General features: G+C 50.6%; 1 protein-coding gene across 1 annotated transcript in view; it reads left to right on the top strand.

The window, feature by feature from the left end:
• Nucleotides 1-22,652, top strand: part of SH3PXD2B (SH3 and PX domains 2B) — a 124,258-nt gene that overhangs the window by 19,196 nt on the left and 82,410 nt on the right. The window contains exon 2 of the mRNA XM_025270848.3: nt 14,147-14,227. Within this exon, the coding sequence (XP_025126633.3) occupies nt 14,147-14,227 (81 nt within the window). The remainder of the gene's footprint in view (nt 1-14,146; nt 14,228-22,652) is intronic.

Genomic DNA, 22,652 nt, shown 5'->3' with positions numbered 1-22,652 from the left:
CTACAGTCCATGGGGTCGCGAAGAGTCAGACATGACTGAGCAGCTAACACACACACACACCACTCAGCTTGGTCCTGCCTCACTCTGACATCCTAGGTCTCAAAGGCATCATGACACTCAGTGGCATTTCTCCAGGATTAAACTTAATGTCTGGAGAAGGAAATGGCAACCCACTCTTGTATTCTTGCCTGGAGAATCCCACGGACCGGGGAGCCTGGTGGGCTACAGTCCGTGGGGTCGCAAAGGGTCAGACACGACTGAGTGACTAATATAAATTTAATGTACCTTCCTTAAAAAGAGAAATAACACGTTTCTCAGCACTTCCGGTTGTGATGCTGCTCTGGGGTGTTGGGAAATCAAACATGCAGCAGGGTGTTGCAATTCCAAAAAGAGGTTGGGAATGCTGACCTACATAGGCCAGATGTTGGGCAGACATCTGGGGAGAGCTGACAGATCGGGAACCAAAGGGAGCGCGTGGTCTCCATAGGGAACAGCAGAATCATGTTTCCCATTAGTTAAGCTGGTGGAGCCTAGCCAACTGCCCCTGCCCTCTTTCTGCTCTCCCCTTCTCCTCCACCCTTCTCTCCTCCTCTCCCTCCCAACCTCCTGCTTCCCCCCACGCCAGCCCCACACCTCCCCACCCTTTAGCGACTTTGTCCTCCGCCTTAAGCCCTGGCAGCAGATAGCCAGCGAGGTGGGCCTGGAGCCCAGCCAGTCTTTAATCACCAAGCTCTTCCCAGGAACCACCAACCCAGAAACCCAACCAGTGTGGGAGCTTTATTGGGGTTGCCCAGAAGGTCGCAGTTACCTTTCAAAGTTGGTTTCTTAAACGAGGGTTTATAGACTCTTGGGTGCCCTCAGACATATCCCCAGAAACCCATCTAGATCTTGAAACTAACACTGCTGCTTGATTTCAGGGCTGCACATGTTTTGTGTTTAATAAAGGTTGTTCTGGCTGCAGTGCAGGACAGCTTTAGTTATTCTGGGCTAAGGACTTGCTGCAGGAACTGTGTGGTCTGTGAACAGAAGTCATAGCCCCTCAATATGGAGAATTCCCTGGACAGAGGAGCCTGGCGGGCTCCAGTCCATGGAGTTGCGAAGAGTTGGACATGACTGAACGACTGACACTTTCACTTTTTTTCATGCTGCATGAGAGATGGAGTTTTTCCTCCCTCAATCCAAAAAGAGCTCCCCACACCTGAGAAACAGCATTCCAGATTGAGCTCCAGCATCCTCAGCCCTCATCCTAAGGGCCCTAGATCTGGTTCCAACTCTCCTCCCCACTTGCTGTGTGGCCTTGGCAAGTCCCTTCCTCTCTATGACCTCATAACCCCAACTATAAAATGAGGGATGATCTAGAACAGGATTTTTGTATATTTTAAAGTCTTGGAACCCTGTGCTGTTGGCCTGAAGCAGGCAAAGGAGGACTGTGAGCAATGGAGGAGCCTGAGCCCTGTCTAGAGGCTCCGCTGAGGGTTGCCTTGTGGCAGTGTGGACCGGTTACACCCTCTTCCACATATAGAAGAGCTAAAAGCGGCAATGCCTAGTGGAAACCAGGGTGGAGAGTCTGGGAACCCACCCACCTCACCAGCAGCCTCGGGCTTCTTGCAGGCCAATTTGACCACTGGCTAATCACCTAAGAACTCTCCAAATGTGAAGTCCTCTGGGGTGTCATTGTGCAGGAGGCCCTGAGGAACATGCAAGGAAATTTGCATACTACCATGGAAGTTTAGAGAGTCCATAGCTGGGAGTGGAACCCCTAGCAAGTCACGACACTTATCTGAATCCCCATTTGTAGAATGCAGGAGCTGCCCTAATCAGGGCTGTGTGGTACACGTCCGCCCGGGGCCCAGGGCAGACATCGCTAATGGACCGCAGAGTTGTGTCTTGCTGGTGCTCCTTTCTCTCAGCCCGTGCAGGAACAGAGCCCCAACCCTGCTGTCCTGCTGGTACCCTTGCTTTAGATGTTTTCTTTGGCCTCCCAGGTCATTCCAGGCTCCCCATCAATACTGCAGAGCCAGGAGAGGGCTTTCAACTTGAGAAATGTGGGCTCATTGGCCTGTAAACAACAGCTCCAGACAGATGAGAATGGCAAGGAATTCCACTTAAGACAGCACTGCCCTCATCGGGGACTGTCCTGCCTCCACCATCCTGCCACAAACCCCTGCACCATATACCCTTAATCCTCAACTCAGTGTTCTTCAAACTGACTCATTTTTTTTACTTACATTATTTTTAAAGGAAATTTTAGCTGTCCACTGTAAGTGGAAAACCAGCAGCCCTCGCTAGAAATAGAAGGGAACTAAATAGAAAGGAAAAAGAAAATCAGCGTGTTAAAGTTCTTCCTGGCAAGGGTTGCCTGCCCTGAGGTCTTCTGTCCCTTCTTCAGGAAATGAGACCAACAAGTGCTGGAAGGGGTGTTAAGAAACCACGACTGCCAACTTTCTGAGCCAGTCAGGGCTGGAAGGGAACGGCAGAGACTGACTTTCTCACTGTGGGATTCCCTGCAGTTTGAGTGCCGAGCCCTGAACCACCTGAAACCCGATGGTGTGCCCGAGCTCCTGCGTGCCCTGAGACCGTCATCTAAGCAAAGACCGGCTTTTGAAAAGAGCTTGGACCACACCCGTCCCCAGACCCCCAGATGTAAACCTCTGGCCACCACACCCCTCCCATCAAAATGAAATCCCTTTGTCCTGTGACTAGTGCAGAAGTCACGCCCCTTCTAATTAACATCAGCGGGGAATTTCAGCCCTAGAAACCCCGCCACAGAGATCTGCAGAAACAGTGTGATTGAAGGCCATTCCCCCGTGCCTCAGGGATTTTATTCTCAGGGCAAAAACACCTTCTCATGTTTTGTGAGTTCACATGATGAAAGCATGAGATCACAGCACTCCCGAGGCGGGGCGACAGCTGTTTCATATCGCCCTGCCCTGGGGAGGCTGTATCGGTGGAGTTCTGGGGCCTCTCCCAGGGCCGCGGCTGTGGGCAGAGCTCTGGGCCAGTGGGTCTGCAGGGAGAGGGCATGGCAGTTAAACCGAGCTGCCTGGGGCTTGCCCGTTTCTGGGCCACTACTTAGCCGTGCCCAAGCCTGGTTCCAGGCATTTTTTAAAGGTCTCTAAACTTTGTGCTAGTTTAAATCTTTATTCATGGGTGATCTCTTGGCTGTTGTCACCTAGAAATAGAATGTAAATTTCTTTGTGTTTAATGGGGTCCTCCAGGCACTGGGAGCCGCCAACCCCATGGGGCTAGGTTGGACCTGCCAAAGGAGGTGACTGGAGGCCATAGGAAGCATTTATGGAACATTCTCTTTCAAATCCCAGCCATGGGCAGAGATTCTGACCAAGGTAGATTCCATTTCAGGAACTTTGAAAAAAAATACCTCATTCAGTCTTTGCCTGTGAGATAAGAAGGACGAGCATCCTTATCCCGTTATTCTCAGAGAACACAGAGGCTGAAAGGCGCAAAGGACCTCCCCAAACTTGGAGTGCGGTCAGGGCCGAGGCCCCCCTCTGCCCACTCCCAGCTCCTCCCCGCCCCGCACTCCCGCCTCTGTCCTCAGCTGCATCTGCACCCAGGGGTGCTCCGTGATCCGGACTGGCGCACCAGAGGGTGAGCCAGGGTAGTGCGGGAAGCTGGGGCTCGTTCCACCTTGGAGTTCATGGTGCTGAGTCAGACACATTTCTTCCTGTTCTCCTAGGAAAGTGACTTTTTTTTTTTCTGACTGTAAAAAAAAACAGACTATAGAAAATATGAAGACTACAAGAAAGCATCAAGGAGAGAATTTTTTAATATTCATTTATTTTTGGCCGTGCTGGGCCTTTATTGCTGCAGCCAGGCTTTCTCCAGCTGCACCAAGCGGGGGCTGCCTTCCCACCGTGGTGCGTGGGCTTCTCGCTGCGGGGGCTTCTCTTGTGGGAGAACATGGACCCTGGGCGCATGGGCTCAGTAGTTGTGGCTCGTAGACTTAGTTGGACCCTGACATATGGCATCTTCCCAGACAAGGGATCAAACCTGTGTCCCCTGTATTGGCAGGTGGACATTGGACCACCAGGGAAGTCTCAAGAAGAGAATTTTTAAAGTCTAATATTCCTACCAACACAGAGCAAGCCATATATGTACATTTATATGTCTATTTATTTATATATATCGGGGTTATGTACGGATGCGCATTTATATATAATATAGTCAATCCGTGTTATTTGCGGATGTCATGTTTGGGGATTTGCCTATTTGCTGAACTTTATTTCTAATCCAACCAATACTTGCAGTGCTTTCCCAGTCACTTGCAGACGTGGGCATGTGCACGGCAGCAGAAATTGTGTGCGGCCTGATGTGCGTGTTCCCAGCTGGGGTTGAACACAGCGACCTCTGCTTTCTTGTTCCAGCTCTTAATACTCTGAATAAGTGTCTTTGTCATGGTCTATTTAGTGCTACATTCTCTTCACATTCTTGTGCTCTTCATCAGCCATTTCACTGTTTAAAATGACCTCAAACGTGGTGCTGAAGGGCAGTCTAGGGTTCCTAAACTCAGGATGGCTGTGTTGTGCCTTTTGGAGAAAATATGGGTGTTAGGTATTCTTCGTTCAGGCATGAGTTCCAGTGCCACTGGCCATGAGGTCAAGGTTAGTGAATGAACAACACTAAGTAAGGTGTCATTAAAGAGAAACATACAACCAGGCTGTGTACTGTTGACTACTAGATGAAAATGCTGTGATCAGAGGCGTGCAAGACCCCAGCCCTCATTTCCCCTGGGAGCGGCAGGTCTGCATTCACTAAGTCAGTAGTCACAGTGACTGTAGAATGCCACTCTGTGTGTGTGTGCGCACACACTTGCTCAGTCGTGTCCAACTCTCTGCGACCCCATGGACTATAGCCCACCGGACTCCTCTGTCCAAGGAGTTTTCCAGGCAAGAATACTGGAGTGAGTTGCTATTTCTTTCTCCAGAATGTGACTACACAAATTAAATATACACAAGCACATGCATACATGTATATATTGTATACATAATTTTTTTGAGATTGAAATCTGTTCTTATACCTAAGATGATGCCTGAACTTTCCCCGAAACCACAGAATTCTTTTAGCTGCACACGGACCTTCTTCATGCCGAGAGGGGCGTTACCTGGAAGGCCAGTCCCCTGTCCTGAGTCCCAGCAGCCCCGGGTGGGCCCCAGAGGCAGGATCTGGAGAGCGCGCGGGAGCCAAGCAAGGCTCCTCTGTGTCTCCTTCCTTCATCCCGCTCTGCAGACCAGACGTCTGTTGCAAAGTGGAGGTGACTCGGGCTGCAGCAGTATCCTCTCAGAGCTAGCGTATTCAGGTCTAATTTCAGGTTCCTGAGAGAGACTGACCATCCCTGGCTTTGAGATGGGAGAGGGGGCACTTCTCATGTAAGGGGTTCATGGATGGATTCTTGGCATCTCCCAGAGGGCTTCTATGTCTCCCAGAAGCAGTCTAAGTTGAGGAAAAGTGGTCTCTGGAGGCCCCAGGACAGGGTGGGTTCCTGTGGCCCAGGCTTCAGGACACCTGATGGCATCTGTGAGCAGCTGGGGTTTCCATCCTCTTTATGATGACTCCTGGTGGGTCAAACTGCCCTGGGTCTCCCTGGAATGGTCCTTAGCCCGGAGAGAGGAAGGGTCAGGGCCGCTGAAGCCCCAGCACCAAGCAGGCTCACGGGTTTCTGGTGGCCCAGCAGACACGCGGCACCCCTCTGCCAAGACAGAGGCCAGAGGTTGGTGTGGGAGGGGCAGCACTCTGGCTCATCCAGCAGCTGGGAGACCCGTGCCCAGGCCCTGGAGGAGCAGTCCCTCTGCACGGCTGTGGGCCCAGAGAAGACAGTGGAAGGGGCAGGGCCCTGGGGAGATGGGGACTGGAGAGGGAGAGGGGACTCTGGGGGGCTCCCCTGTCAAGACGGAGAGCGGGGCAAGGTCCCCTCAGCTTCATGTCCCTGTGTTTAGCTCTTAGGGAGCATGACGACGACGGTGGCTTCTCTTCATGGAACATCTGCCCTGTGCCAGGGCCCATGCCAGGCACTCTCTGTGCGTTTTCCCACTAATTATCACACCAGCTCTGAGGTTGATGCTATTCTGATCCCCCTGTTTTTACAGAGGAGGAAGCTGAGTTGCAGAGAGGTCAGGCCCCTTTCCCAAGACCACACAGCTAGTTGAGATGGAGGCAGAGGGTGAGTCCAGGCCCTCTTAAGCCCTGAACTCAGAAGCCTCCAGCAGGCTCTATGGAGGAGCTTTAAGATAGAAAGCAAGCAGGCACCTCGCCAGTCCAGCTGTGGCCCAGCTGCTGGGCGAGGGCATGGTTCCCCGGGGTGGCAAGGCTGTCGGGGTTGGAAGTAACAGGAGGGCAGAGTCCTTGAACTGCACAGCGTAGCTGGTGACCTCAGGCAAGTCACTACATTTCTGAACTTCCAGCCTCAACAGGACAGCGTGGAAAGTGTTCACCTGATCTGCAAGCTCACGAGGATTTGGGGGAGACCAAGCCCACCTCGACCCCGAGCACCCTGTTATGGCTCATCGCCGCCACCTCAGCCTGCCCCTTGCCACCAGTTCATCTCCCTGTGGACTCAGAGGAAGTAGAAGCTCAGGACGTCTGGCCCTGGTGACTCTGAGCCCCTGTGGGCAACGCAGGCCTGGGGAGTCTAGACTTAGTTAATCATGCAGACTCTGCTGCTGAGACTGTGTAAGAAGGGATTTTGATGGTGGCTAATTCCAGTTTAGAGCCTCCTGTGGGGAGCGAGAGGAAGCCCTCGGTGGCTCTCAGACACCAGTGTGGTCTCTGCTTCCTCATTCCCAGAGGAAGGGAGTCCCATGCTGAAGGGAGTCCCATGCTGAAGCAGGACAGAGCCAGAGAGGGCTGGACTTCCTGGCTTCTCTGTTTCTTCCTCATTTTTTTTCCCACAAAGTATAGATTTTTCCATTGACCTCAGTGCTGGGCATTCAATGTGTGTACAAGACAGTCATGGTTCCTGCTCTCAGCAATTGCTGTAAAATGTGATTGACTTTGTGATGAGGAGGTGGGTTCCAAGGAGACATGTGCCATGGAGACCCAACCTAATATTGATGGGGTGGGAGCAGTCAGGGATGGCTTCCTGGAGGAGGTAGCATTTGAACTCTGCCCTGTGAGTGGGCTTGTAAACCATCCCATCTTCTGGATCTGTCTGATTGTTTCCTTTTGGTGTCATTGAGCTTGTTTCTCTACCTCCTCTATTTCCTATGAATTGAAACTTGGGTCAAGAGGCTTGAGATTCAGGTTAAATGTTTTGGTATCGATACTTGACAGAAGGTTTTATATACTCCTGTTATATCACCTCAGGGACCATTCAGTGTCTAATTATCCCTCTTGTTGGTGACGTCAGGTTTGCTCACTGTTCAGTCGTGGTCACCAGATCTCTCCACTGAAAGGGGCATTTCCCCCTTTGCTGGAGAGTAATTCCTGGGGTGATATCTTCAGCCTATGTGACCCTCCCTTTCTCCAATAACCATTCACCCAGTGGTCAGCACCCATCAAGGATCTTTCCAGAGTAGCTGTGCCACCTTGCTTTCCCAGCAGCAATGTCTGAGAGTTCCTGTGCCCACGTTTTTGTCAGCACTTGTTTTTGTATCTCCTGTCTCCGCCATTCTAATGGGTGTATGGTGATACCTCATCATGGTTTTAATTTGCCTTTCTCTCATGCCTAATGGTGTTGAACATCTTCTCATGCACTTAGTTGCCATCCATATATCCTCTTCAATAAAGTGTCTGTTTAGGTCTTTTTTCATCATGTAATCAGGTAGGTTTGTTTCCTTACTGTTGAGCTGGTTTTGTGTTTTTGAAAATATATTCTGGGTATAAAAGTTCTTCAGGTATGCAGCCCATGTTTTGAGGACTACACTATAAAATTATAGTGTCGTGTCCAGGGAGTATGACAGGTACTGTGTAAATCTCTGAAGGATATCTGCTTATTTTTATTTAAATTGTGATAAAATATGTATGACATAAACATTACCATTTCAGCCATTTTTAAGGGTCCAGCTTAGGGGTGTTAAGTGCACTCACATGGTCGTGCTCCATCACACCATCCGTCTCCACAGCTCTTTTCATCTCCGGAACTGAACCTGCATAACCCATTAAGCACTAACTCTCCGTTCCCCTTTCCCCAGTCCCTGGCAACCGCATTCTACTTTCTGTCTCTAGGAATTTAACTACTCTAAGTACCTACTATGAGTGGAATCACACAGCATGTGTCTTTTTGTGAACCAGCTTATTTCACTTAGCATCTCATGTCTTCTAGTTTCATCCATATTGTAGGATACGGCAGAATTTCCTTTTTCTAAGCCTGAGTAATATTCCATTGTATGAATATACCACAATTTGCTTATCCATTCATCCATCAATGGACACTTGGATTGTTTCCACCTTTTGGCTGTTGTGAGTAATGCTGCTATGGAAAAGTCTACGTTTAATTTCTTAATGCCAGGCCACTGGGTATTAACTGTTTTGGAGATATAATCTAAAAGCCAAGATTAGATGTATTAGGATTGCTTTGGTTGAAAGTAACAGAAACTCACTCAAACTGACTTAAATAAGTAAGGAAAAGTTTGGGCCTGTGTCTAAGTAATGTCCAGGATACTGGATCCAGGGATTCAAACAACGTCATGGGACTTGGCGCGTCTGTCTTGCTCTGACCTCTGCTTGCTTCTGTGCTTTCTCCGTCTTAAGTCTCGGTGTGATGGTCTCCCAGTTAGTCGCTGCAGTGAGGAAAGCAGTCTCTTTCCTGATTGTGCTGTCAGATGTCCAGAACTGAGTCTCATCACCCTGGCGTGGGTGACGTGCCCATCCCTGAGCCATTGTTGAAGCCAGGGACCAATAGTACCCTGGTAGCCAGGCTTAGAACGCGACACTCTCTGTCACAAAGACAAGGGAAGGGAGAGCAGTGGCTCTTCAGGGGAATTGGGGGCCGCCACCAAAGGAGAGACGGGGCACCAGGCCAGCCAGGGGAATTGGGGGCCGCCACCAAAGGAGAGACGGGGCACCAGGCCAGCCAGGGGAATTGGGGGCCGCCACCAAAAGGAGAGACGGGGCGCTAGGCCAGCCAGGGGAATTGGGGGCCGCCACCAAAAGGAGAGATGGGGCTCCAGGCCAGCCGGAGCACCAGACACAGCTCGTGGGTGCTGGGCACTGGACAAGGCCCTGTGTACCTCAGTTGTTATGGTGAGTCCTCGGGGGAAATACTATCCCCATTCCATTTTATTTGTTTTTTAATTAATTTTTATAGTATACTTAATTTACACTGTTGTGTTAATTTCAGGTACACAGCAAAGTTAATCAGTTGTACTTAAATGTATATCCACTCTTTTTTACACTCTGTTCCCAGATAGGTCATTACAGAGTATTGCCTTCCCTGTGCTAGGCAGTAGGCTCTCATTAGTTATCTAGTTTGTATATAGTAGTGTGTATATGTCAATCCTAACCTCCCAGTTTCGAAGAAGGCAATGGCACCCCACTCCGGTACTCTTGCCTGGAAAATCCCATGGACAGAGGAGCCTGGTAGGCTGCAGTCCATGGGGTCACTAAGGGTCGGACACGACTGAGCGACTTCACTTTCACTTTTCACTTTCTTGCATTGGAGAAGGAAATGGCAACCCACTCCAGTGTTCTTGCCTGGAGAATCCCAGGGACGGGGGAGCCTGGTGGGCTGCCGTCTATGGGGTCACACAGAGTCAGACACGACTGAAGTGACTTAGCAGCAGTAGCAGCAGCAGCAACCTCCCAGTTTATCCCTCCTCTGCTTACCCCTTGGGAACCATAAGTTGGTTTCCTGTGCCCATGTTACAGAGGAGGATGCTGTGGCCAGAGAGACTGATACCTTGTGAGTTTCAACCACAGCAGGGCTGGCATTAGAACCCATCACACGGGCTCCTTCACCAGCCCCCAAGCCCTGGGAAAGGCCAAAGCTCTGCAGTGGGACCGTTCTTATTAAAAAGTTAGATCTGTGCCTAAAAAGTGAAGCTATCAAATTGTGTTCAGAGGTTGATTCCAGTAAACCAATTAGATCTGCTGCAGAGTTCTTGTACCATAGGGACAGAACTTTAAAAATTGTAAGCAAGAGGTCAAGAATGAATTATGTAAGCAGAATTGTTTTTCTCTATTTATGGGTGTATGCTCTGTGTTGGCTTTTACATCTTCAGTTATCTTTTTTTTTCTTGTTTTTTAATCCACATTGGCATTGTCCTTCACAGATAGTCATCTAAACTTTGCTTATACATTCCCCAGGATGGGGGCTTTTGGTAAGGTGTATTCTGGGCCTCAGTTTACCCATCTGGAAGGTGGGACCGTTGGGTTGACTGAGTTCCGTGGTCCCTTTCAGATGTGGGGAAGCCCATTTACTAGTTTCCCTGCCCCTTTTCAAGACCATTTTCTACACAACAGCCAGAGGTATGCATGTGGGTATATTTATCTATATATATATGTATTTATTTTAAAACATACATTAAATTATATCTCATGCTTTTCTCCCAACCCCTGCGCCTCTCAAACCTTCAACAGAATAAAGTTCCTCGCCCTGGTGTATAAGCCTGCGGTGATGCCTCGGCTGCCCCTCCTGGGAGCACCCCCTTCCCCGCCAGCGCTGTTCTGCCATAATGGTCTTCTGGTTCCTCAACAGGCCAAGCGTTTTCCAGCCTGCCCATCGTTGTTTGCACTTCTCTTTCTGTGTGGAATACACATTCCTCAGCTCTTCTCCAGACCAGTTCCTCATCTTTCAGGTGTCAGTTCAGAGTCTGCTTCCTCGACTTTGCTTTCCAGGAACGCCCACCCCCACCACTCGTGTCTTGCACTCTCACAGCAGGCTTTGGGGTCCTTCCTAGCACAGACTGTAACTTAAATTACACACATATTTCTTCATCAGCTGGTTTATTGCCCATCTTCCCACTCTCCAAGAGTAGGGTCCAGACTGTCCGACTGTCTACTTCATTAGAATTGGTGTTTTCTTTTTCATAACACTAATGATTATTGGGGTGGCTTTGATAACAATTCTTTTTGTTGTAAAATCACTTTTCCAGGGTGACTGTCTCCCAAAGGATGCCTTGACCTGTTCTTTGGCTCCATGAGTGACCCAGGACTAGTAGGAGAGAAAAGGGCCAAGATACGTGAATCCCTGGTGAAATCATGAAATCATTTCTTTCTAAAACAGGGGCTGGGTAGGCATTGGGGAATCGGAGTGCAGGATACTAAGATTTCTTGAACCTTTCCTCTCTGCCAGGCAAGGAGCTCAGAGCTTTATCTCTGATAATCATCGTAAGTCTATGTGAGATGGGCTTGATGACTCCATTTTACAGATAAGGAAACTGAGGCTCTGGGGGTTGGGAAACTGTGATGCAGGAGCCCAAGTTCCTTCCTCCCTGCCTTGCTTCACTGAAATGAAATAGATGTTGGATTTGGAGAGGTCGTCCCCGGTGAACCTCTGAGTTGGGCATTCAAGGGCACCTCCCACCTTGTCCTGGTTCGTCTTTCAATTTTTCATCTCTTCTCACCAGGAGAAAGTTCTCCCATAAGTCCCTGGTGTTTACAGTGGGGTCTGGCTCCCTCTGCCCAAAGCTGCTCCTCCTTTTCCTGTTTTGAATGAAGGTATCCTAGCAAGAGACTTTGTTTAATACCACCTTGGAAACACCACTGCCAGGTGTGGCCCCCCGTACTCCCTGAGCTGGTCTTTGCTCCACCATCGTCCCCTACCACCCACGGTCTCGTCCTTCCTCTCCTGCTCTCTGGATCGACATGCCCTTCAAGGTACACCACAATGACTTCAAGCTTCAGAGAACTCTCCTGCCCCGCTTCCTGTGCCAGTCAGAACTAAATTACATGTGTCAAAAACCCAACTCAAACTGGCTTCAAAAATATTCCCGGAGTGTGGGTGTGGCCCAAGATTTACTGGCTCAGGAGAGACCAGGCGTAGACTGAGCTACATGCAAAGCTGGATCTAAGGGTCAGACTGTGTCATCAGAAATCTACTGATTTCATTCTCAGACACATTCCTCCTAAGTGATGATGACATGATCCCCCAGCGACTCCAGGTCATGTCCTAACAGCAGAGCAACCTCAAGGAAGAGAGAACTGGTTTTTCTCAGGGTGGGAGCAGAAGTCCCAGGGCTGGTTCTTAGTGCCTGTGATTGGCCTGGCATGAGTCACGTGATCACTCCTTAACCAGTCACCGTGGACAGTGGTGCCCAGCGTGGTGTCTAAAGGACTATGTTGAGGTGGGAAAAGAGGTTCCCAGGAGAAAAGTCTGGGCACTCTGGTTGAAAGAAAGGTTTATCAACACAGTAAAATAATGATACAGCAGGGGAAGGAGAGGGTGGGATGAGTTGAGAGAGTGCCATTGACATGTATACTCTGCCATGTGTAAACATAAGTAGTGGGAACCTGCTGTATGACACAGGGAGCTCAACTCAGCACTCGACTGACATAGAGCTGGGGGTGGGAGGCAGGCTCACGAGGGCGGGAATATAGGTACACTTACAGCTGATTCACATTGTTGTATGACAGAAACCAACGCAACATTGTGAAGCAGTTATGCTCCAATTTAAAAAAAATTAAATGCAAAAAATAATGATGTCTACTGTAGTTGATCAGTCACTCGGTTGCATCTGAATGTTTGTAAGCTCATGGGTGCAGCACACCAGGCTTCTCTGTCCTTCACTATCATGGCATTTTCTCAAACTCCTGTCCATTGAGTCAGTGATGCTATCCAGCCATCTCATCCTCTGTCACCCCCTTCTCCTCTTGCCCGCAATCTTTCCCAGCATCAGGGTCTTTTCCAGTGAGTCAGCACTGCACATCAGGTGGCCAAAGTATTGGAGCTTCAGCTTCAGCGTCAGTCCTTCCAATGAATATTCAGGGTTGATGTCCTTTAGGATTGACTGGTTGGATCTCCTTGCAGTCCAGGTGACTCTCAAGAATCTTCAGCACCACAGTTCAAAAGCATCAGTTCTTCAGCACTCAGACTTTACGGTCCAACTCCGACATTGGTACAAGACTACTGGAAAAACCATAGCTTTGACTAGATGGACCGTTGTCAGCAAAGTGATGTCTCTGCTTTTTAATATGCTGTCTAGGATTGTCATAGCTTTTCTTCCAAGGGGCAAGTGTCTTTTAGTTTTATGGCTGCAGTCAGCATCTGCAGTGATTTCCACCGCCCACATGTTATTTATCTTCATTTATGCACATGCTGTCTCCCCAGCTCACTCTCCACTCATGGAGTCAGAAGCCTTGCCTGTGTACTCCTGTGCCTCTAACAACACCCAGCCCCTCGGGTTTATTTCTCTTTCTAGATGGCTTTCACACATGTATGTTTTACATGTCAAAATCGCCCTGTAACCACAGATCATTTGTGCAAAGCAGGAATAGATGTGCTCATCCCTCATCCCTTGAGTACCCAGGTGGGGTCCAAGGCCACCAGAGTCCCCAGCCAGAGGCCTCTGACCTCCTGTCGTCACCTTGTTTTGCCTGAATTTGTTGTCGATGTATTATTTTCTGTGCGTGTTTCAGTTAGTGACGGATTAGAAACATGGCCCTGTGGTTTGTAGAGTGGTTTCCCATCTTCTGCTTTATCGGAGCCTCACGCTATCCTGGTAGGCAGCAGAAACAGTTATTAGCACACTTTACAGATGGACAAACTGCATATAGAGGGAAATGATGACTAGGCCCAGGTCCTAACTGGAGGAAATGACACGATGGCTAAGCTTATGAGAAACTTGGGAGAGCTGAGAGCCACAGGTTGCTGTGACTTCTGACAAATCCAAGTTTTAAGAATGATGCTAACAAAATAGCCAGCCCGATGGGTCTCTGAATTGAGTGGAGAGTAAGAAATCCTGAAAATAGCAGCATCTCCTGAGATAAGCAGGGTGCTTATGCTTTCCTAGACTTGATTTCCTGTGATCCTTTGCACAACTCTCAGAGGCGAGGGTATTATACCCATTTTACTGAAGAGGAAGCTGGGTCTCAGAGAGGGCGAGTAGCCTGTCCCAAGTCATAGAGCTGGTCAGGGGCAGAGCTGAGAGTCAAGCCCAGGCCTTGCTGCCTCTAACCCTTGTGCTTTGCTCTAGAGCCCAGGCGATGGAGAGGCTGCCTCGGTGTTAACGGCTGTCTCCATTCCTCCCTGCAGGTCTACATCATCCGGGTCACGTGGTCCAGTGGCTCTACGGAGGCCATTTACCGACGCTACAGCAAGTTCTTCGATCTCCAGGTAAGGATGTGGGGTCTCCAGGGAGCTGCAGGGTAGGAAAGAGTGTATATGGACCTACTTTCCGCTTTGACTTCAGAGCCTGGGTCCTCACCCACGGTGGATGCACAGTATTTATTTCCTAGACTTAAAAATGATGTCCATCTGCTCACCTCAGCAGCTCACATACTATAAAGATGTAGAGAAGATGAGTCTGGCCCCTGTGTAGGGATAACACAAATTTGTGGAGCATTCCATATTAAAAAAAAAAAAAAGGTGTCCATCACTTTGGGGACATAAGTGATGGGCTGTATTGCTTTTACTTTGGTATTCAGTATTTTTTAAATAAAATAAAGTCTCATGTTGCCTGCTCCAGAATGGAGGCTAATCTGGAAATTGTTTGTGTTTGGCTTTGGCATTCAGATCGTAAACTTGTGTAATCGTGTTTGCTGGTGAGTTATGTGTGGTCAGACTTTATGGGGCCATTCTGCTCTCAAGACAGACCCAAATCTTCCCTCGCCTTGGCCTCCTCTCCCCATCAGGCTCCATGTTTAGCCTGAAACACCTGCTGTGTATTGAGGGCATCGCACTTGCCCTTTCCTAAGGCCGGTCCTGGCCTGAAACGCCTCCTGCACCCTCCAGGCCCTGTCGGCTCGCCGCCCTCAGGACTCTCATCCCCTGGAAAGCCTGGTCTGACTTCACTTCCCAGCCAGCGAGAGCCACGTCCCCTAACCCCCACAGCTCTGTATCCCTTTGTGCTGACTCTGTTGAAGTTGTCTGCCTGTCCCGCTCTAATCCGTGACCCTTGTGGGCAGGAACCGCATCTTCTTTATCCTGTCCCTCCTTCGTGTTTTACTCAAGGACACTGTATGTAGCCAGTCAGCGTTTGTGAATGAATGAATGAACAAATGAACAAAGGGATGAACTAAAATCCACACCGAGCACCACCAGTCTCATAGGGAGCCTCTGTGGACAGCTCCGTGTAAGCCCCTCCCCACTAGGGCAAAAGAACTCTAATCCATGGATCAGTAGCATTATCCTGACATCACCAACGGCCAGCAAATCAGAGCAAGTGTATCTCGATGAGAAGTCACAGTGCCTGATATCATGTAGCACATTTCTTTAGGAAACACAGGCCTTAGGAGGAGATGGGAACTGGCTTGGCTTCCTGAATCCACAAGTGTTCCGTGCCTTGTGGTAAGGGGCTCACATACCTGACAGGCCAGTGTGAGGGCTCGTGGAGATGACTGTCTTCTTTTCCTCTGTACCAATTAGGCTGCTTTTGTTGCAAATGCCAGAAACCTGACTCAAACTGGCCTAAGTAAACAGGAGGTTTAGGGGACTGTTGTAATAGAATGCCCTGGGAGAGGGAAACTGGCAGGCTTCAGGCACAGCTTGATCCAGGGTTTTCCACTGTGTCCTCTTGTCCAGCTTCTCTCTCTTGTTCTGGATTCCCAGTTCCCTGGCTTTATCTCGGGTCTCATGTGGTTGCAAAATTCTTTGGGCTCACACTCAGCAGGAAAGAGTGAAAGGTCAGTTCACAGAAGTGCCAGCAAACACTGTGTTTTCTAGGCTCATCTCTAAGCCAGTCAACAGGGCTGAGGAACGTGGCGGCCAGTGGACTCGTCCGGTCCCTGCTCTGCCTCTCAGGCACGGGGCAGGGGCTGAGACATGGCGAGAACAGCTGGGATCCAAGGGAGAGGGGGCACTGTGGGGCCGCCAGAAGAGCCCTCGTCCTCCACACACCAGCCTGCCTCTGTGCCGCCCACCTTCTTTCTGAAGGCTGGGTGATATTAACCACAGGCATCCTTGGTCGAGCAGACCTGATCTGTTCCTGAAATTGTCAAATGGAAGATTTTCAGAGCCTGTGTTCCAGTATTTTAAAGGGGGAGGAGCAATGTTAATGTGCTCTTAACCAGTTTCCCTAAACAGTCACCAAGCAGTCTACATTACAAACTGCCAAGAGTCACTGCCCACGGGCCAGCACTTAACCCCCGTTGCCTAACTACTTAAAATGTAATGAACTCAGTGATGCAATAAAACCAAACAGGGTCATATACAAACAATATTTTTCTTCTGCTGCTGCTGCTGCTGCTAAGTTGCTTCAGTCGTGTCCGACTCTGTGCAACCCCATAGAGGGCAGCCCACCAGGTTCCCCCATCCCTGGAATTCTCCAGGCAAGAACACTGGAGTGGGTTGCCATTTCCTTCTCCAGTGCATGAAAGTGAAAAGTGAAAGTGAAGTCGCTCAGTTGTGTCCGACTCTTTGTGACCCCATGGACTGCAGCCCCCCAGGCTCCTCCGTCCATGGGATTTTCCAGGCAACAGTACTGGAGTGGGGTGTCATTGCCTTCTCTGATTTTTTCTTCTGGTCCACAGCAAACATGAAGCGAATGTCAATACCCGAAGAGGCTCTGTGTTAAAGATGCTAAGATACTATCTAAAATGGACTTGGCAGGGGACTTCCCTGGCAGTCCAATGATTAAGACTCCAGGCTTCCACTGCAGGGGGCGTGAGTTCAATCCCTGCTTGGGGAACTAAAATACTAAGATCCCACAAACCGTGTGGCACAGCCAATAAATAAATAAAGGAAAGAGAAGACACAGGCATGGTGAGGGGGAGTCGGGTAGGGCTGACCCTGGGGCAAAGGCAGGGAAGGTGATAGCTATAATGCCCAACACCTCCAGACACTGTGAGCCAAACCTCAGTCCTGTGTGAAACTGATGGAGATCCACACCCTCTTTCCCAGACACAAGGGTGATTTATGCAGACCCATTATGCCAGATCTCCAAAGCATAGGTGCTGGGTAAATGTTTTGCAAGTTGTTAGACTGATTTTTTTCTGCACTGGGGGTCTGCACTGGGGGGAGTGCGGAGTGCTGCCTGTATTTTGCTTTCAGAGGCCTCGTCCCTGCCTGAGGCATCCAAGAAGGAACAGAGGGGGCAGAGATGGGTGACGTGGGTGATTGCTCACCTAGAGAATAATGGCGTGCACAGAACAGACACCCTCCCAGCTTGCTGAGACAGACAGAAGTGGGGTGGATTGATGCGAGGAGGCAGGTATGCCCCCCTGGAACCCAGAGCGAGGGGTGTAGTTGGCTTCGCAGGGTCCCGGAGCCAGCAACAGAATGCAGGCCACATGTCACATGGCCAGAAAGTCTCCGAACAAGCTCCCTTTCCTGCCAACACCTCTGGACCAGCTTCCTCTGCTGGCCCGTTGACCCACATGCCCCTTCAGTCCTGAGGTGAAGTGCCCTTCCCCGTGTCCAGGCAGTGGCGTTTGGGTACCGATTCCAGTGTCTGAGAGAGAGCACCTGAGTGTCAGTGTCCGGGGTCAGAGTCCGCCCCCAAGCCTGCCATCTGTGGCCCGAAGGGTGGAGCGTGGGCCGGGAAGCGTGTGGGGAATTTGACTGGGTCATTGATTTGCCCGTTCCAGCTGCACTCAAGGCTTCTGACCTTGACTTCCAGGGTTTGACAGACCTGGGCTCACATCTCAGTTTGCCGTCTCAGTCTCAGCTTGGTGTCCCGCTCTGTTTCTGAGCCTCAGTTTCCCCGTCCTCATGTTAAGAATGAAAGCGCTTTCCCCGCATCTCCCGTGACAGTTCGCTGAGCAGTGCCTGGCTCAGTAAGCAGGAGCAGTCACCTGCTGTCACTCTGCCCAGATGGGACCTGCCCAAAGTGACATCATTAGGGAACATTTGAGGCGGGGTTGGATCCCAGGGCGCCCTGGCCCAGAGCCTGTATTCCCTCCACTCTCCTGTTCTAACTCAACTTTCTTACTTCTCCCAGAACTTAAAAGTGAGGTTCCCCCCCCGCCTCGCCATAATAGGTATTAACTGGAGGTTTACTGTGACATAAAGCTGCCTGAGACTCCACTCCCAAAACAAAGTCGTCTAGAAGCAGGGCTTAAGGGAGCTTTAAAGAGTTCCAGATGGGCAGCTGGAGTGGGAGAGTCCTGAAATTCCAGAGGGGCCTGCCCTGCCTCCAACCCCATACCTGATTGGGGGAAACTGGAAGAAGTCAAGGCAGGACCCCACCCGCCGCAGTGGGCTGATCCCAAGGACCAGGCAGGAGGAGGCCGCCTGCATGGGACCTCAGCACCCTGAAGTCGGTGATTTCATGACTCACCCCGCCCCCACTCCTGGCTGGGAGTAGCCTTGGCTTTTTCAGACAGCTTGGCTCAGAGTATAGGGGACAGTCGATCTTTCGTGGAGGAGCAGCTCGGCCAGTGTGGTGTAATGGAAACAGCAGAGGACTCGGTCAGGAGACTTGGGACCCAGCCACCTCTGCTGTGTGGCCGTGGGCACACCCCTTAACCCCTCTGTGCCCACTGGTGAATTCTTCATTGGTAGCATGGGGGTGGCGATAGTAGAAACAGCTGGCATTGCTGGGATGTTGCCCGCTCAGCCTCAAGATAAAATGACTTGTTTAATCCTCTTGTCAAGGTTATCAAATCACACAGATGAAGAAACCCAGGCTCAGAAAGGTTCAGGCATCTGCCCAAGGTCACACAGCCAGTGAGCATTAGAGCTTGGATTTGAAGCTGGGCGGCACCACTGGGGTCCACAGCCTCATCCACTCTGCTGTTCTGTGCGCCCCTCGTGAGTCACCACTTCACAAGGCCCCTCTGGAGTTAAAAGTGATGACGTGTGTCCGGAAGAGGCAAATCCATACAGATAGAAAGCAGATTAGTGGTTGCCAGGAGCCGGGGGGAGGGAGAGAGGAGGAGAGCCTGCTAATGGGTACTGGGTGTCTTTCGGGGGTGATGAAATTGTTCTGGAATTAGATAGTGGTAATTGTTGTGCAACCTTGTAAATAGACTAAAAACCACTGAATAGAACACTTTAAAAGGGTGAATTTTATGGTATGTGAAGTATATCTCAATTCCTTTTTGTAGAAAAGTGATGATGTGTGCGAGAGCAGTTTCTGGGCTGTCAAGCCCTCAGCAAATGTCAGCTGTTGGGATTATTGATGGACATGGGTTGCTGCTAGGAACTGGCATGAAGATTAGAGTGGGAGATGATGCCAGTTTAATAGAGTGGTTAAGATCCTGGGCTTTGATCCAAATGCTGCCACTTCCTGGCCATGAGACCTTGTTTTAGTCAGAAGTGTTTTAGTTATGGATGACAGAAACCTAGTCTGTATGGATTATTCAAAAAGAACATTGCTTATCTAAATGGAACTGAGAAGACTGAGGTGCTTGGCTTCAGGTCCGCCTGGATCTAGGGCCACAGTGTCAGTGAGGACCTGCCTTCCTCTGGTTCTCGGCCTGCTCTGTGTCCAGACTGTATGGTGGTGGCCATAGCTCCCAGCTTATTGAACAACTCCGCTCAGTGACTTCAGGGAAAAACAGAACACCCCAGCGGTTTCAGCACAAGTCTTACGGGTTCATCCTGGGTGTCTGGCCAGGAACAGCCCAGGAAGTGGAGGAATCCCACCACATCCATGCTTGCTGACTGGCAGAGGAGTAGAAGATCCTCCAGAAGAAGTCAGACTTGCTGCAAGAGAAGAGAAGATAACCTGTGGGTGACACAACAGTAATTGCCCCCTCTGGTGGGGGCAGGACACTCGGGCAGAGGGGAAGGTCTGCACAGAGGCCACCAGGGTGGAAGGAAAGAGCATGACTCAGACTCCTCTGTGGGAAAAGAGACTCACAGTTCCCAGCAAGAAGGGTCCCTCTGGCACTTTCTGGGGACAGTCACACCCACTGCTGCTGCTTGACATCTGACCATGCGACTTGTGTGAGGGTGTCAGTGGGAGAGCCCTGGGCTTGGAGTGGAGAGGCCTGGTGCCGTCCCAGTCCTCTGTCTGACCCGCTGTGTGGCCTTGGGCAGGCCCCTCAGCCTCTCTGAACCTCCCTTTCTGCCCTCATCTGAGCCTCTCTGGAGAATCTCGCAGAGTGTAACAGAGAGCTGGCCTCCGAGCAGGGCACTGGGTGGGGACAAGAGAGCCCGGAGAGCCCAAAGGGCCCAGGGCGGAGCCTTGAGGAAGTGTGGTTGGTGAGCAATGTAATTTTTTTTGAGCAATGTAATTTTTGAACTGTGGTGTTGGAGAAGACTCTTGAGAGTCCCTTGGTCTGCAAGGAGATCCAACCAGTCCATCCTAAAGATCAGTCCTGGGTGTTCATTGGAAGGATTGATGTTGAAGCTGAAACTTCAATACTTTGTCCACCTGATGTGAAGAGCTGACTCATTGGAAAAGACCCTGATGCTGGGAAAGATTGAGGGCAGGAGGAGAAGGGGATGACAGAGGATGAGATGGTTGGATGGCATCACTGACTCAATGGACATGGGTTTGGGTGGACTCCAGGAGTTGGTGATGGACAGGGAGGCCTGGCGTGCTGTGGTTCATGGGGTTGCAAAGAGTCGGACATGACTGAGTGACTGAACTGAACTGAACTGAGCAATGTAATAACAAACATTATTGGTGGCTGTTTACTAAAACATGCTAGCTGCCTGATTTATGCATCATTTCATATAGTCCTTGGGCTTCCCCAGTGGCTCGGTGGTAAAGAATCTGCCTGCAAGGCAGGAGATGCAGGTTGGACCCTGAGTCGGAAAGATCCCCTGGAGAAGGGCATGGCAGCACACTCCAATATTCTTGCCTGGAGAATCCCATGGACAGAGGAGCCTGGTGGGCTGCAGTCCATGGGGTCACGAAGAGTTAGACATGACTGAAGCGTGTAAGCGCACACACACGTTCATTAAGTCCTCACTTACAGGCATGAAGTCAGATGGGGGAAGGGAAGCTCAGAGAGGCAAGAATCACGTGCCTAGAAGGCAGCGTGGGTGGGATTCAGCCCTGGGGGTGGCTGAGTCTGAAGCCTGTGCTCCTAACTGCTGCACCCCCACCTCCTGGAGGCCCAGGATTGCCTTCGAGTCTGTCTCCTCATGGAGTTCTGCCCTTTGAAGAGAGCTGCTCTTTGAAGGCCCACTTAGCACCTCCTTGTGAGATTCAGGTAGCATCTGTCCTGCGGAGGGTTGCTCTGAGCAGGACATGGCCCCTCACGGACAGACCCTGAGTGTGTGATGGATCTGTGCCTTGCGACCTTTGCCCTCTGAGTTTTCCCAGGAGTTCATTGCATCCTCAAGGCCAAGATGGTTGTCCCTGGAACCAAGGGTTCCCTCACAGAGGGCACACTTAAAGGTTTGCTGAGCCAGACTCCAGATACTGCCTGTCCCTTCGTCCTCTGTCCCAGCCAGGGAACTCAGGCAGGGCTTGCTTCCTGGAGGAGGTGGCAGCTGAGCAGAGTCTTGACTATGAGTAAGGAGTTGCCCCACCGACAGGGTCGGGGAGGTCATCCCACACAGAGGACACCATGTGTGCAAAGATGCAGAAGCGTGAGACAGCAGGACTGTTAGCTTGTGATCTTGCAGAATTCCCATGGCGCATGAGCCAGCCGGTCAGCCTGCCAGGCAGGGAGCTGGCGAGAGAAACCCTGACTGTGTCCTGTAAGCAGGAGCCCTCCACACTCCGGGGACGGCTTCTGGGCATGGGTGCTTTCAGCGGGGTCTGTTTCCCAAACGTAGCACGTCACAGAGCTGAAGGCAGGCTGCCACATCTTGGTCTGAGCCTTTTGTTTCTCCCCAAAGAAGGGAACTCAGACCCGGAGACGGGAGAGGCTGTCCAGTGTCGCATGGCAAGCATCGTTTGTTTCCACTTTCTGTTGAGATAGGACAGCCCCTGACGTACTTCATGAGCCCTGGGAACAGCCAGAAGCCCCTAGGCTGCACCACAGAAGCCACGGGGAAGGACTGTTTTCTCCCGTCTTTTCTGGGAGCAGGTGTAGGAGGGGCACAGCTGAAGCTCTCGCTCCGCAGGCAGGCCTTGCCCAGCTGGGAAGACTTCCCGGCGAGCTCGTAGCCAACACTTGGCCTGGGATTCCACCAAGCATCTTTACCCAGATACTGTCTTTGCTGGCTCCTCAGACACACTTTCTTTCCCCAGACATTATCTTCTGAAATTGGGGTGTTATACACACCAGCATATTTGTTCCCTTGTGTCTGAAAACCATTGCCATATTGATGGTGTAGAGCTGAGGACATGTAAGCGTTACCTTTCTTCTCACAGCATCTGTGGGAGAATTGATTCCAGGACCGCTCCCTTTCACCCCCCAACAGACACCAAAATCCAAAGATGCCCAAGTCCCTTGTATTAAATATTGTGCATGCGTACTCAGTCACTAAGTCGTGTCTAATTCTGTGGTGCCCATGAGACTGCAGCCCACCAGGCTCCTCTGTCTATGAGATTTTCCAAGCAAGAATACTCGCTCTAGTGAGTTGTCATTTCCCCCTCCAGGGGATCTTCCTGAGCCAGAGATCAAGCCTGCATCTCCTGCATTAGCTGGTGGGTTCTTCACCACTAGTGACACCTGGGAAGCGCATTGAATAGTGTAGCGTTTGCATATAACCTACACACACTCTCCTATATAGCTTTAAATCATCTCTAGGT

The sequence above is a fragment of the Bubalus bubalis genome, chromosome 19 (assembly GCF_019923935.1).
Source record: "Bubalus bubalis isolate 160015118507 breed Murrah chromosome 19, NDDB_SH_1, whole genome shotgun sequence".
NCBI classification, from domain to species: domain Eukaryota; kingdom Metazoa; phylum Chordata; class Mammalia; order Artiodactyla; family Bovidae; genus Bubalus; species Bubalus bubalis.
The sequence above is the reverse complement of the archived record's forward strand: the minus strand, read 5'-3'. Positions and strand labels throughout refer to the sequence as shown.